This window comes from Bombina bombina, chromosome 4, assembly GCF_027579735.1.
Source record: "Bombina bombina isolate aBomBom1 chromosome 4, aBomBom1.pri, whole genome shotgun sequence".
Classification (NCBI taxonomy): domain Eukaryota; kingdom Metazoa; phylum Chordata; class Amphibia; order Anura; family Bombinatoridae; genus Bombina; species Bombina bombina.
Genome location: NC_069502.1, coordinates 567,866,132 through 567,880,751, shown reverse-complemented (window position 1 = coordinate 567,880,751; position 14,620 = coordinate 567,866,132). Strand labels below are relative to the sequence as shown.

At 42.2% G+C, this 14,620-nt stretch overlaps 1 protein-coding gene across 1 annotated transcript in view; it reads right to left on the bottom strand.

Moving 5' to 3' along the window:
* Positions 1–995, bottom strand: part of RRAGD (Ras related GTP binding D) — a 306,572-nt gene extending 305,577 nt beyond the window's left edge. Inside the window, exon 1 of the mRNA XM_053710545.1 lies at positions 771–995. Coding sequence (XP_053566520.1) covers positions 771–912 — 142 coding nt within the window. The 5' untranslated portion in view covers positions 913–995. The remainder of the gene's footprint in view (positions 1–770) is intronic.
* Between the last annotated feature and the right edge of the window lie 13,625 nt (positions 996–14,620).

Genomic DNA, 14,620 nt, shown 5'->3' with positions numbered 1-14,620 from the left:
AAAAATCCAGTGAGTGCAAGCCTCTTCTCTTTTGTATTATCATTTTTTGCCTGCACCCTGGTTGATGTTATTTAAGTGGGAGTGCACACATACACACTTGAAAATAATTAAAACCTAATTTCTAATAGGTTCAATCAAGTTGGTCAAAAGTGTACTTCTCCATACTTAGAAAAACAAAACACAACTGAAATAAATACTTTATAAATTTGTATAAATACTAAACCAAGCAAATAGTGATACAGAGTCTACCACGGACATTAGCAAATCAGACACTGAAAGGAAACACAGACTAGTTATGCCACTTAAATGTATCTTATTTATAGAGCTATACATTCCTCCTGTTTTTCGTCGTGAGTAACTGTCTTTAGCTGTTCGTGACAACCTCAATCTATGGCTGGGCACTACGGGGCTCCCTGGCAGTGAACATGTACATTTTAATGTTATCCTTTTGCTGTCAGTGGGGGCTGAAACGTTTTGACAAGCAACGCGTTCCAGTCTTCTCTGGTATCCTGTGAGTTACAGCTAAATTAGACATTCCAGAAATAATAGAACCCACATGCAAACACCAGAGTTCCTTTATAGCTCAGCAGCTATGAAATAAAACTGTATAAATAAACCCATACAAACATAGGCAAACCAAGGTACTGGCATTCAGATTTATTTTATACCACTGCTCTTCTTTGTTAATGTATGCAGAGCTCCTCTGCCCAAAACACACAGACAGATTACAGGGAAAAGTCCCTGGTGTTGTAGGTCCCTAGTACTTGTACCTTCTTCCTCCTCGCTCCCAGGCGCTCCATCCAGGAAGCAATCACCATCCCCACAATCAGAAACTCCCATTATATAATCCTCTTCGTCTTCATCCTCTTCCTCTTCTGGCTGCTGGCTTTTCCCATGCAGACCCTGGCTCATTGTTGCTGTGCTCGGCAGTGGGCTGAGTGAGGCTTCACTTGTCGCCTGAGCTGATCAGCTGCTCTCCCCTGTTCAGAGCTGAGAATACACTGACTCTGCGTGACCCAGTCACCTGACACCCAGGCACTGAGACTCGGTGTGTGCTGCTCTGCATCAGCCCCAAACACTTGCATAGTAAAGTCTGGGAGCGCTTTAAATTATTTTGTCGGCTATACAGCATTATTTTATTTCAAAAAATGTTATGCGGGGTGAAATAAGGGCCAATAGCACTGTGTGTCCAAAACAAAATGGGTTGCCAAATTATTATTTATTTTTTTTTTTTTTTTGGGGGGGGGGGGGGGGTTATAAAACACGTTTTCACGGTAAATTCACCATAGATATTCCCCAGCCAGCTCATACACTGATACATTGTGCAAATGCATAAGTCTACATATTTATATATATTTCAGCAGGTTTATTTTTTATATGTTACACAGAGATTTAAAGCGACCCTGTCAGTACCAACTGTAGATGCACAAACTGCTGAGGAAAAAAATGTTTACATAGCACAGCCTAAAAAAGGTACAACACATTGCACTTAGTCTTAAAGGGCCAGGCATAGAACCCACACATCCTTTAAAGGTACAACTCACACCACACACATAAGCCACGTTCGGCAACAGTTAAATCCGCTGCGTGATGACGTGGCACTGGGTAACGTCATGGTTTTGGGAGCGTTAAGAAAACGCTCCCAAGCTGCGTCATATGAAGCTGAAACGCTCAGACGCTTGCTCTTCTCCCAGCGTTACCACCAAGCTGGATGCGCTGGGACTGACGTCATCTGAGCGTTCAGCGAACGCCCAGCACCTCGCTTGGAAGCCTTCCCCACTGCTTTTTTTTTCATATTTCAGATAGAGAATACGGTTTTAAACAACTTTCTAATTGACTTCTATTATCAATTCTTCATTTTATCTGTGTCTTTTGTTGAAAAGCAGGGACATATGCTTAGGAGCCAGTCCTTTCATATAGAACTATATTATGTAGTGCTATAGATGCCTACCTAGGTATGTCTTCAATACAGAATATCATGGAAACAAAGAAAATTTGATATTATAAATACATTGGAAACTTTTCAAAATGGTATGCTCTGTTCCGAATCACAAAAGAACATTTTTGGGTTTCATATACTTTTAAAAGGGATGTTCAGTCTTAAAGGGACATGCACATGCTGCTTGGTGTAAGTTGCCCCTTTAAAGGCTGTCTCAATGTGACAGATCACAAAATGTGCACACACAACCTTGCATGTTCTCAAAGTCATAAAGGGAGAGGCACACACAGTCTTGAAGGGGCAGGCGCTCACATATAGCCTTTAATGGGACATCTTAAACCACATTCCCACAGTCTTAAAGGGACAGACACTCACACAATGCACAAAACCTTAAAGCACACCAAACACATTCTTAAAGCAACAACTAAGACCATCACTATGTGTGTTTTAAAAGTTCTTGCACACACACAATACACTCATCCTTAAAGGATTACTTTCTGTTATAATTTTTAAGCTAAACAACTAACATATTAAAGTTAATAAACATTAATTAAAACCTACTGACCTATATTTTCTCCAAAACGAAGTTTCATAACGTTCTAAAAGTTATATCTTTTATTCGCCGATGATATCACGTTATCCTGCCCACTATTTTCAGCACTGCATGTTCTAAATACTTAAACCAATAACTTTGTGTTTAAAGCGCCATTTTGAAACCTAGGTATTGTAAACGGATTGGTACAGAGCAAAGGATACCCACGGAGTGGGTTTGGAAAACAATTAAATTTGCAGACAAGATTTCTGATATACGGTAGAGATATGTTAATGAAATGCTATTGATAAAAAGCGTATTTGGGGTAGTTAGTTAGTAACAGGCATAGAAAATATTTACTTACAGTGGCCCTTTAAAGTACACCCAAGAACAGTCTTAAAATCACACCATGTTTACAGTCTTAAAGCAACAGATCACTAAACAAACACACACAGATTTAAAGGGGAGGATAACAGTACAGACTAAAAACAGAGAACACACTTAGCCTTGAAGCAACAGCTCACACCATAGGCACACAGTCCTTAAAGGGACACTGAATACATTTCTGACACCTCCCTCTAATCATAGGTGCTCCCATTTTGGAACCTAGGTTACACTGCCGGTATCTGAAGAAGAGTTACTGCACATGTGCAGATATGGCAGCAAAGGAAGGTAGTGTAAGATGCATTTCAACATGGTAGCAGTCATGATTAGACAGAGGTGGGGACCTTAATACTATACTTATAAAATGTATTTCATTTTAAATATCCCTTTAAGGTAGAGACACACACACAAACTTAAAGGATGATCTTTAGATTAACTTTATATCAACAGGCTCTAAGAAATCTTGTCAGTGCTGTGAAGTCCCTCAATTTCATAAAGGCTAATTTTAGCTTATGAGCTGTTTCACTCTAGTCCTGCTTGCCAAAGAGAGACACCTACATTACAAAATTATTTTAAAAAAACTTTTTTTTTTTTTCTGTGTGCCAGTGAGTTTTTAATCAATGGGCACACAGTCTTAAAGCTACAGCTAACAGCACACCCACACACACAGCCTTAAAGGGTTGACTCATGGCTCACAGATACAGACTTAACGGGACTTTAAAGGGACATGAAACCAAATTGTTTTCTTTCAGAATTTAGAAAAAAACATGCAATTTTAAACAACTTTCTAATTTACTTCTTTTATCTAATTTGCTTCATTCTCTTGATATCCTTTGCTGAAACGCATATCTAGATAGGCTCAGTAGCTGCTGATTGGTGGCTGCACATAAATGCCTCGTTTGATTGGCGCACCCATATGCATTGCTATTTCTTCAACAAGGGATATCTAAAGAATAAAGCTAATTGGATAATAGAAGTAACATGGAATGTTGTTTAAAATGGCATTCTCTATCTGAATCATGAAAGACACATTTTGGGTTTAATGTCCCTTTAAAGAGGCAGCTCATAGCTGTGTGTGAATGCCATAAGCCAGTGTTTCCCAACTCCAGTCCTCAGGACCCTTAACAGACCACATATTTATTATATCTTAACTAGAGCACAGGTGAAATGATCAGCTGATGGGTGAATTGATTATTTCACCTGTGCTCTAGTTAAGATATAATGAATATGTGGCCTGTTAAGGGTCCTGAGGACTGGGTTTGGGAAACACTGCCATAAGCCATCTCTTTAAAGGAATAGTCTAGTCCAAATTAAACTTTCATGCAACTTTCTAATTTACTCCTATTCATTGGTGTCTGGGCAAATAACAAGCATTAGCATCAGTGGGGGCTCCCCTGTGAATGTGTAGCAACAACACAAAGTAGGAAGGTGACAAAAGGCTCAATACCAGCTGTTTATTCAGAGATCAATGGAGGTGTATTTTCTTTTACACTCAATGACGTATCCAATAATGGAGTGTGCAGCACTAACTTACAAATGGCAATGAAAAAAACCTAATTGTTGTGCTCACAGATTACCGGAAGGTATCCTCTTGAAACAGTAGGTGCATCTCCAACATAAGATGCTGTTCATAAAGAACAGACCTCTCAAGCAAGCAGACCCAGCTCTCACTCTTTAAAAAGCCTGTGACATCATCAAAAGGTTCTCCTTATCTCAGTCAATAGTCTCTGTTCTTCCAGACCAATAGTAGGATATGATTGGGAATTGCAGCCACCGAACAGTAGAAAAGGAAATTTATGCTTACCTGATAAATTGATTTCTTCTACGATACGACGAGTCCACGCATTCATCCTTTACTTGTGGGATATTATCCTCCTGCTAACAGGAAGTGCCAAAGAGCACCACAGCAGAGCTGTCTATATAGCTCCTCCCTTGACTCCACCCCCCAGTCATTCGACCGAAGGTATAGGAAGAAAAAGGAGAAACTAAAAGGTGCAGAGGTGACTGAAGTTTTAAACACAAAAATAAATCTGTCTTAAATTGACAGGGAGGGCCGTGGACTCGTCGTATCATAGAAGAAATCAATTTATCAGGAAAGCATGAATTTCCTTTTCTTCTATTAGATACGACGAGTCCACGGATTCATCCTTTACTTGTGGGATACAATACCAAAGCTACAGGACACGGATGAATGGGAGGGACAAGACAGATACCTAAACAGAAGGCACCACTGCTTGAAGAACATTTCTCCCAAAAATAGCCTCAGAAGAAGCAAAAGTATCAAATTTGTAAAATTTGGAAAAGGTCTGAAGGGAGGACCAAGTCGCAGCCTTACAAATCTGTTCAACAGAAGCATCGTTTTTAAAAGCCCATGTGGAAGCCACTGCTCTAGTAGAATAAGCTGTAATTTTTTCAGGAGGCTGCTGTCCAGCAGTCTCGTAGGCCAAACGGATGATGCTTTTCAGCCAAAAAGAAAGAGAGGTAGCCGTAGGTTTTTGACCCCTACGTTTTCCAGAATAGACAACAAATAGAGAAGATGTTTGATGGAAATCCTTGGTCGCATGTAAGTAAAACTTCAAGGCACGAACCACGTCCAAGTTATGTAACAGACGCTCCTTCTTAGAAGAAGGACTAGGAAATAGAGAAGGAACAACAATTTCCTAAATAATATTCTTATTTGAAACAACCTAAGGAAGGAATCCAGGTTTAGTACGCAAAACCACCTTATCAGAATGGAATATAAGATAAGGCGAGTCGCATTGTAACGCAGAAAGCTCAGAAACTCTTCGAGCAGAAGAGATAGCAACTAAAAACAGAACTTTCCAAGATAGAAGTTTAATATCTATGGAATGCATGGGTTCAAACGGAACCCCTTGAAGAACATTTAGAACTAAATTCAAACTCCATGGCGGAGCAACAGGTTTAAACACAGGCTTGATTCTAACTAAAGCCTGACTGAACGTCTGGGACATCTGCCAGACTCTTGTGTAGTAAGATTGACAAAGCAGAAATCTGTCCCTTTAAGGAACTAGCTGATAATCCCTTCTCCAATCCTTCTTGGAGAAAGGACAAAATCCTAGGAATCCTGATCCTACTCCATGAGTAGCCCTTGGATTTGCACCAATAAAGATATTTACGCCATATCTTATGGTAAATTTTCCTAGTGACAGGCTTTCGAGCCTGAATCAAGGTATCAATGACCGACTCAGAGAATCCCCGCTTAGATAAAATCAAGCGTTCAATCTCCATGCAGTCAGTTGCAGAGAAATTAGATTTGGATGTTGGAACGGACCTTGAATGAGAAGGTCCTGTCTCAGTGGCAGTTTCCACAGTGGCAGAGATGACATTTCCACCAGATCTGCATACTAAGTCCTGCGTGGCCACACAGGCGCTATCAAGATTACCGAAGCCCTCTCCTGTTTGATTCTTGCAATCAGACGAGGTAGGAGAGGAAAAGGAGGAAACACGTAAGCCAGGTTGAATGACCAAGGTACTGCTAGAGCATCTATCAGTACTGCTTGAGGATCCCTTGATCTGGACCCGTAACAAGGAAGTTTGGCATTCTGACGAGATGCCATCAGATCCAATTCCGGTGTGCCCCATTGATGGATCAATGCCGCAAACACCTCCGGATGGAGCTCCCACTCCCCCGGATGAAAAGTCTGACGAATTAGAAATTCCGCTTCCCAGTTCTCCACTCCTGGGATATATATTGCTGAAAGATGGCAAGAGTGAGTCTCTGCCCATCGAATTATCTTGGAAACCTCTATCATCGCTAGAGAACTCTTTGTTCCCCCTTGATGATTGATATATGCTACAGTCGTGATATTGCCCGACTGGAATCTTATGAATTTGTCCGAAGCCAGCTGAGGCCACGCTTGAAGCGCATTGAATATGGCTCTCAGATCCAGAATATTTATTGGTAGTAGGGACTCCTCTTGAGTCCAAACACCCTGAGCCTTTAGGGAATTCCAGACTGCACCCCAGCCCAAGAGGCTGACGTCCGTCGTCACTATGACCCATGCTGGCCTGCGGAAGCACATTCCCTGGGACAGATGATCCTGTGACAACCACCAATGAAGAGAGTCTCTGGTCTCTAGATCCAGATTTATCCGAGGAGATAAATCTGCATAATCTCCATTCCACTGTCTGAGCATGCACAGCTGCAGTGGTTTGCAAGCGAGCAAACGGAACTATGTCCATTGCCGCTACCATTAACCCAATGACCTCCATACACTGCACCACTGATGGCCGAGGAATGGAATGAAATGCTCTGCAACTAGTTAAGATCTTTGATTTTCTGACCTCCGTCAGAAAAAATTTCATGTCTACCGAGTCTATCAGCGTTCCTAGGAATGGAACTCTTGTCAGAGGAACTAGTGAACTCTTTTTTATGTTCACCTTCCACCCGTGAGTTCTTAGAAAAGCCAACACGATGTCCGTGTGAGATTTGGCTAGATGGTAAGTTGACGCCTGACTCAAGATATCGTCCAGATAGGGCGCCACTGCTATGCCCCGCGGCCTTAGAACCGTCAGAAGGAACCCTAGCACTTTTGTGAAGATTCTGGGAGCTGTGGCCAACCTGAAAGGAAGGGCCACAAACTGGTAATGTTTGTCCAGAAAGGCGAACCTAAGGAACTGGTGATGAGCTTTGTGGATAGGAATGTGAAGATACGCATCCTTCAAATCCACAGTGGTCATATATTGACCCTCATGGATCATTGGTAAAATTGTTTGTATGGTCTCCATCTTGAATTGGGAACCATGAACAGATTTAAGTAAAACCCCTGCCCTTGTTCTAATTTTGGAACTGGGCAGATTACACCCATGTTATATAGGTCTTCTACACAGCGTAAGAACGCCTCTCTTTTTGTCTGGTTTACAGACAAACGTGAAAGATGAAATCTCCCTCTTGGGAGAGAATCCTTGAATTCTAGACAATACCCCTGGGTCACAATTTCTAATGCCCAGGAATCCTGAACGTCTCTTGCCCAAGCCTGAGCGGAGAGAGAAAGTCTGCCCCCTACTAGATCCGGTCCCGGATCGGGGGGCTGCCCCTTCATGCTGTCTTGGTGGCAGCAGCAGGCTTCTTGGCCTGTTTACCTTTATTCCAGGTCTGGTTAGGTCTCCAGACTGACTTGGATTGTGCAAAGTTTCCCTCCCGCTTGGTGGCGGAGGAGGAAGTAGAGGGACCACCTTTAAAGTTTTGAAAGGAACAAAAATTATTCTGTTTGGTCCTCATTTTAAACATCTTGTCCTGAGGAAGGGCATGACCTTTACCTCCAGTAATGTCGGAAATGATCTCCTTTAGTTCAGGCCCGAATAGGGTCTTACCCTTAAAAGGAATAGCTAAAAGCTTATATTTAGATGACACATCAGCAGACTTAAGCCATAAAGCTCTATGCGCTAAAATGGCAAAGCCTGCATTCTTAGCCGCTAATTTAGCCATTTGGAAAGCGGCATCTGTAATAAAATAATTAGCTAGCCTGAGAGCCTTAATTCTATCCAAAATATCATCTAAAGGGGTCTCAACCTTTAGAGACTCTAGAGCCTCGAACCAAAAAGCTGCTGCAGTAGTTAATGGAACAATGCACGCTATAGGTTGTAGAAGAAAACCCTGATGAATAAACAATTTCTTTAGAAGACCCTCTAATTTTTTATCCATAGGATCTTTGAAAGCACAACTGTCCTCAATAGGTATAGTTGTACGCTTAGCCAGGGTAGAAATAGCTCCCTCCACCTTAGGGACCGTCTGCCACAAATCCTGAATGGTGTCAGATATGGGAAACATTTTCTTAAAAGTAGGAGGGGGAGAGAACGGAATGCCTGGTCTATCCCATTCCTTAGTAACAATGTCCGAAATTCTTCTAGGGACTGGAAAAAACACAATTTATGCTTACCTGATAAATTTATTTCTCTTGTGGTGTATCCAGTCCACGGATCATCCATTACTTGTGGGATATTCTCATTCCCAACAGGAAGTTGCAAGAGGACACCCACAGCAGAGCTGTAATATAGCTCCTCCCCTAACTGTCATAGCCAGTCATTCGACCGAAAACAAGCCGAGAAAGGAGGAGCCATAGGGTGCAGTGGTTACTGTAGTTTAAATTTAAAAATGACCTGCCTTAAAATGACAGGGCGGGCCGTGGACTGGATACACCACAAGAGAAATAAATTTATCAGGTTAGCATAAATTGTGTTTTCTCTTGTAAGGTGTATCCAGTCCACGGATCATCCATTACTTGTGGGATACCAATACCAAAGCTAAAGTACATGGATGAAGGGAGGGACAAGGCAGGAACTTAAATGGAAGGAACCACTGCCCGTAAAACCTTTCTCCCAAATATAGCCTCCGAAGAAGCAAAAGTATCAAATTTGTAAAATTTTGAAAAAATATGAAGCGAAGACCAAGTCGTCGCCTTGCAAATCTGATCAAAAGAAACCTCATTTTTAAAGGCCCAAGTGGAAGCCACAGCTCTAGTGGAATGAGCTGTAATCCTTTCAGGAGGCTGCTGTCCAGCAGTCTCATAGGCTAAGCGGATTAAGCTTCTTAGTCAAAAAGAAAAAGAGGTTGCCGAAGCCTTTTGACCTCTCCTCTGTCCAGAGTAGACAACAAACAAAGCAGATGTTTGACGAAAATCTTTAGTAGCTTGTAAGTAAAACTTTAAAGCACGGACCACGTCCAGATTGTGTAACACAAGGATGGAACAACAATCTCTTGATTGATATTCTTGTTAGATACCACCTTAGGCAAGAACCCAGGTTTGGTACGCAGGACTACCTTATCCGTATGAAAAATCAGATAAGGAGAATCACATTGTAAGGCAGATAGCTCAGAAACTCTACGAGCCGAGGAAATAGCTACCAAAAAAGAACTTTCCAAGATAAAAGCTTGATATCTATGGAATGAAGAGGTTCAAATGGAACTCCTTGAAGAACCTTAAGAACCAAGTTTAAGCTCCATGGTGGAGCAACAGGTTTAAACACAGGCTTGATTCTAACTAAAGCCTGACAAAATGCCTGAACGTCTGGAACATCTGCCAGACGCTTAACTAGCTGACAATCCTTTTTCCAAACCTTCTTGGAGAAAAGATAATATCCTAGCAATCCTGACCTTACTCCATGAGTAACCCTTGGATTCACACCAATAAAGATATCTACGCCATACCTTATGGTAAATTTTCCTGGTGACAGGCTTTCGTGCCTGTCTTAAGGTATCAATAACTGACTCGGAGAAGCCACGCTTTGATAGAATCAAGCGTTCAATCTCCAGGCAGTCAGCCTCAGAGAAATTAGATTTGGATGGTTGAAAGGACCCTGAAGTAGAAGGTCCTGTTTCAGAGGCAGAGACCATGGTGGAAAGGATGACATGTCCACTAGATCTGCATACCAGGTCCTGCGTGGCCACGCAGGTTCTATCAGAATCACCGATGCTCTCTCTTGCTTGATCTTGTCAATCAGTCGAGGGAGCAGAGGAAACGGTGGAAACACATAAGCCAGGTTGAAAGACCAGGGCGCTGCTAGAGCATCTATCAGTGTCGCCTTGGGATCCCTGGACCTGGATCCGTAACACGGAAGCTTGGCGTTCTGGCGAGACGCCATGAGATCCAGTTCTGGTTTGCCCCAACAATGAATCAGTTGTGCAAATACCTCCGGATGGAGTTCCCACTCTCCTGGATGAAAAGTCTGACGACTTAGAAAATCCACCTCCCAGTGCTCTAGACCTGGGATATGGATAGCTGATAGGTGGCAAGAGTGAATCTCTGCCCAGCAAATTATTTTTGAAACTTCTAACATCTCTAGGGAACTTCTCGTTCCCCCTTGATGGTTGATGTAAGCTACAGTCGTGATGTTGTCCGACTGAAATCTGATGTACCTCAGAGTTGCTAACTGAGGCCAAGCCTGAAGAGCCTTGAATATCGCTCTTAGTTGCAGAATGTTTAATGGAAGGAGAGACTCCGCCTGAGTCCACGATCCCTGAGCCTTCAGGGAGTTCCAGACTGCACCCCAACCTAGAAGGCTGGCATCTGTCGTAACAATTGTCCAATCTGGCCTGCGAAAGGTTATACCTTTGGACAGATGGACCCGAGATAGCCACCAGAGAAGAGAATCCCTGGTCTCTTGGTCCAGATTCAGTTGAGGGGACAAATCTGTGTAATCCCTGTTCCACTGACTGAGCATGCATAGTTGCAGCGGTCTGAGATGTAAGCGTGCAAACGGCACTATGTCCATTGCCGCTACCATTAAGCCGATTACTTCCATACACTGAACCACCGAAGGGCGCGGAATGGAATGAAGAACCCGGCAGGAATTTAGAAGCTTTGATAACCTGGACTCCATCAGGTGAATTTTCATTTCTACAGAATCTATCAGAGTCCCTAGAAAGGAAACTCTTGTGAGTGGGGATAGAGAACTCTTTTCCTCGTTCACTTTCCACCAATGCGACCACAGAAATGCCAGTACTACGTCCGTATGAGACTTGGCAATTTGGAAGTTTGACGCCTGTATCAGGATGTCATCTAAATAAGGGGCTACTGATATGCCCCGCGGCCTTAGGACCGCCATAAGCGACCCTAGAACCTTTGTAAAGATTCTTGGGGCTGTAGCTAATCCCAAGGGAAGAGCTACAACTGGTAATGCCTGTCTTGAAAGGCAAACCTGAGAAACCGATGATGATCTTTGTGTATCGGAATGTGAAGATAAGCATCCTTTAGATCCACTGTAGTCATATATTGACCCTCCTGGATCAGTGGTAGGATGGTACGAATAGTTTCCATCTTGAACGACGGAACTTTGAGGAATTTGTTTAAGATCTTTAGATCCAAAATTGGTCTGAAGGTTCCCTCTTTTTTGGGAACCACAAACAGATATGAGTAAAAATCCTGTCCCTGTTCCTCCTTTGGAACTGGATGGATCACTCCCATAACTAGGAGGTCTCGTACACAGTGTAAGAATGCTTCTCTCTTTATCTGGTGTGCAGATAATTGTGAAAGGTGAAATTTCCCTTTTGGGGGGGAAGCTTTGAAGTCCAGAAGATATCCCTGGGATATAATTTCAAACGCCCAGGGATCCTGAAATCTCTTGCCCACGCCTGGGCAAAGAGTGAAAGTCTGCCCCCTACTAGATCCGTTCCCGGATAGGGGGCCGTTCCTTCATGCTGTCTTAGAGGCAGCAGCAGGCTTTTTTACCTGCTTACCTTTTTTTCCAGGTCAGGTTTGGTCTCCAGACCGTCTTGGATTGAGCAAAAGTTCCCTCATATTTATTATTAGAGGAAGTTGATGCCGCACCTGCCTTGAAGTTTTGAAAGGCACGAAAATTAGACTGTTTGACCCTAGATTTGGACCTGTCCTGAGGAAGGGCATGACCTTTTCCTCCAGTGATATCAGCAATAATCTCCTTCAAACAGGCCCCGAATAGGGTCTGCCCCCTTCAAGGGGAATGTTAAGTAGCTTAGATTTTGAAGTCACGTCAGCTGACCATGATCTAAGCCATAGCGCTCTGCGCGCCTGTATAGCAAAACCAGAATTCTTAGCCGTTAGTTTAGTCAAATGAACAATGGCATCAGAATAAAAGAATTGGCTAGCTTAAGTGCTCTAAGTTTGCCAAGTATGTCATCCAATGGAGTCGCTACCTGTAAAGCCTCTTCCAGAGACTCAAACCAGTACGCCGCAGCAGCAGAAACAGGGGCAATGCATGCAAGGGGCTGTAGGATAAAACCTTGTTGAATAAATATTTTCTTAAGGTAACCTCTAATTTTTTATCCATTGGATCTAAAAAAAAAAAGCACAACTGTCCTCGACAGGGATAGTAGTACGCTTTACTAGAGTAGAAACTGCTCCCTCCACCTTAGGGACTGTCTGCCATAAGTCCCGTGTGGTGGCATCTATTGGAAACATTTTTCTAAAAATAGGAGGGGAAGAGAACAGCACACCTGGTCTATCCCATTCCTTATTAATAATTTCTGTAAACCTTTTAGGTATTTGGAAAAACATCAGTACACACCGGCACTGCAAAGTATTTATCCAGTCTACACAATTTCTCTGGCACTGCAATGGTATCACAGTCATTCAGAGCAGCTAAAACCTCCCTAAGCAACACGCGGAGGTGTTCAAGCTTAAATTTAAATGTAGAAATATTAGAATCACCCACTGACTGAAGCTCTCTTTCCTCAGCTTCTGCATATTGTGGAGGCCAGTATCAGACATGGTTCTTAAAGCGTCAGTATGCTCTGCATTTTGTCTCACCCCAGAGCTATCTCGCTTACCTCTAAGTTCAGGTAGTCTGGCTAATACCGCTGACAGTGTATTATCCATGACTGCCGCCATGTCTTGTAAAGTAAACGCTATGGGCGCCCTAGATGTACTTGGCGCCATTTGAGCGTGAGTCCCTTAAGCGGGAGTCAAAGGGTCTGACACGTGGGGAAAGTTAGTCGGCATAACTTCCCCCTCGTCAGATTCCTCTGGTGATACATTTTTTAAAGACAGAAAATGATCTTTATTGCATAAAATGAAATCAGTACATTTGGTACACATTCTAAGAGGGGGTTCCACCATGGCTTTTAAACATAATAAACAAGGAGTTTCTTCTATGTCAGACATGTTTATACAGAATAGCAATGAGACTAGCAAGCTTGGAAAACACTTTAAATCAAGTTAACAAGCAAATATAAAAAACGGTACTGTGCCTTTAAGAGAAACAAATTTTGTCAGAATTTGAAAAAACAGTTGAAAAAATGCAGTAAATCAAACGAAATTTTTACAGTGTGTATAATAGGCTAACAGAGCATTGCACCCACTTGCAAATGGATGATTAACCCCTTAGTTCAAAAAATGGATAAAAAAAACGAAATAGACGTTTTTTAACAGTCACAACCAACCCTACCTTCCCCAATAAACGACTTTGGAAAGCCTTTGGGCCCTTTAGAGATGTCCTATAGCATACAGAGGGCCTTTGAGGGAAGCTGGATGTCACAGTTTGTAATTTGTAATTTTAACTGCACCAACTGTAACTTTTATACTACAACAGTGGAAATTGTTTCTAGTCAAATTTAAGCCAGCCATGTGGAAAAAACTAGGCCCCAATAAAGTTTTATCACCAAAGTATATATAAAAAATGATTAAACATGCCAGCAAACGTTTTATATTGCAATATCATAAGGGTATTACCCCTGGGAGTAAGCATGATACCAGTCGTTTTTAAATCACTGTATTCAGGCTTAACTTACATTAATCTGGTATCAGCAGCATTTTCTAGTGTTTTCCATCTCTAGAAAAAATTATAACTGCACATACCTGATAGCAGAATAAACTGCACGCCATTCTCTCAGCTGAAGTTACCTCATCTGTTGTAATCCCCTCAGACATATGTGAGAACAGCAATGGATCTTAGTTACAACCTGCTAAGATCATAGAAACCTCAGGCAGATTCTTCTTCTATTTACTGCTGAGATAAAATAGCACAACTCCGGTAATATTTAAAAATAACAAACTTTTGATTGAAGAAATAAACTAGCTATATTTAACCACTCTCTCCTACAACGTCCTTGCTTGTTGAGAGTTGCAAGAGAATGACTGGCTATGACAGTTAGGGGAGGAGCTATATTAAGCTCTGCTGTGGGTGTCCTCTTGCAACTTCCTGTTGGGAATGAGAATATCCCACAAGTAATGGATGATCCGTGGACTGGATACACCTTACAAGAGAAACATTAGTGTAAGTAGGGACCTCTAGATATTTATCCATTTTACACAATTTCTCTGGTGGGATGA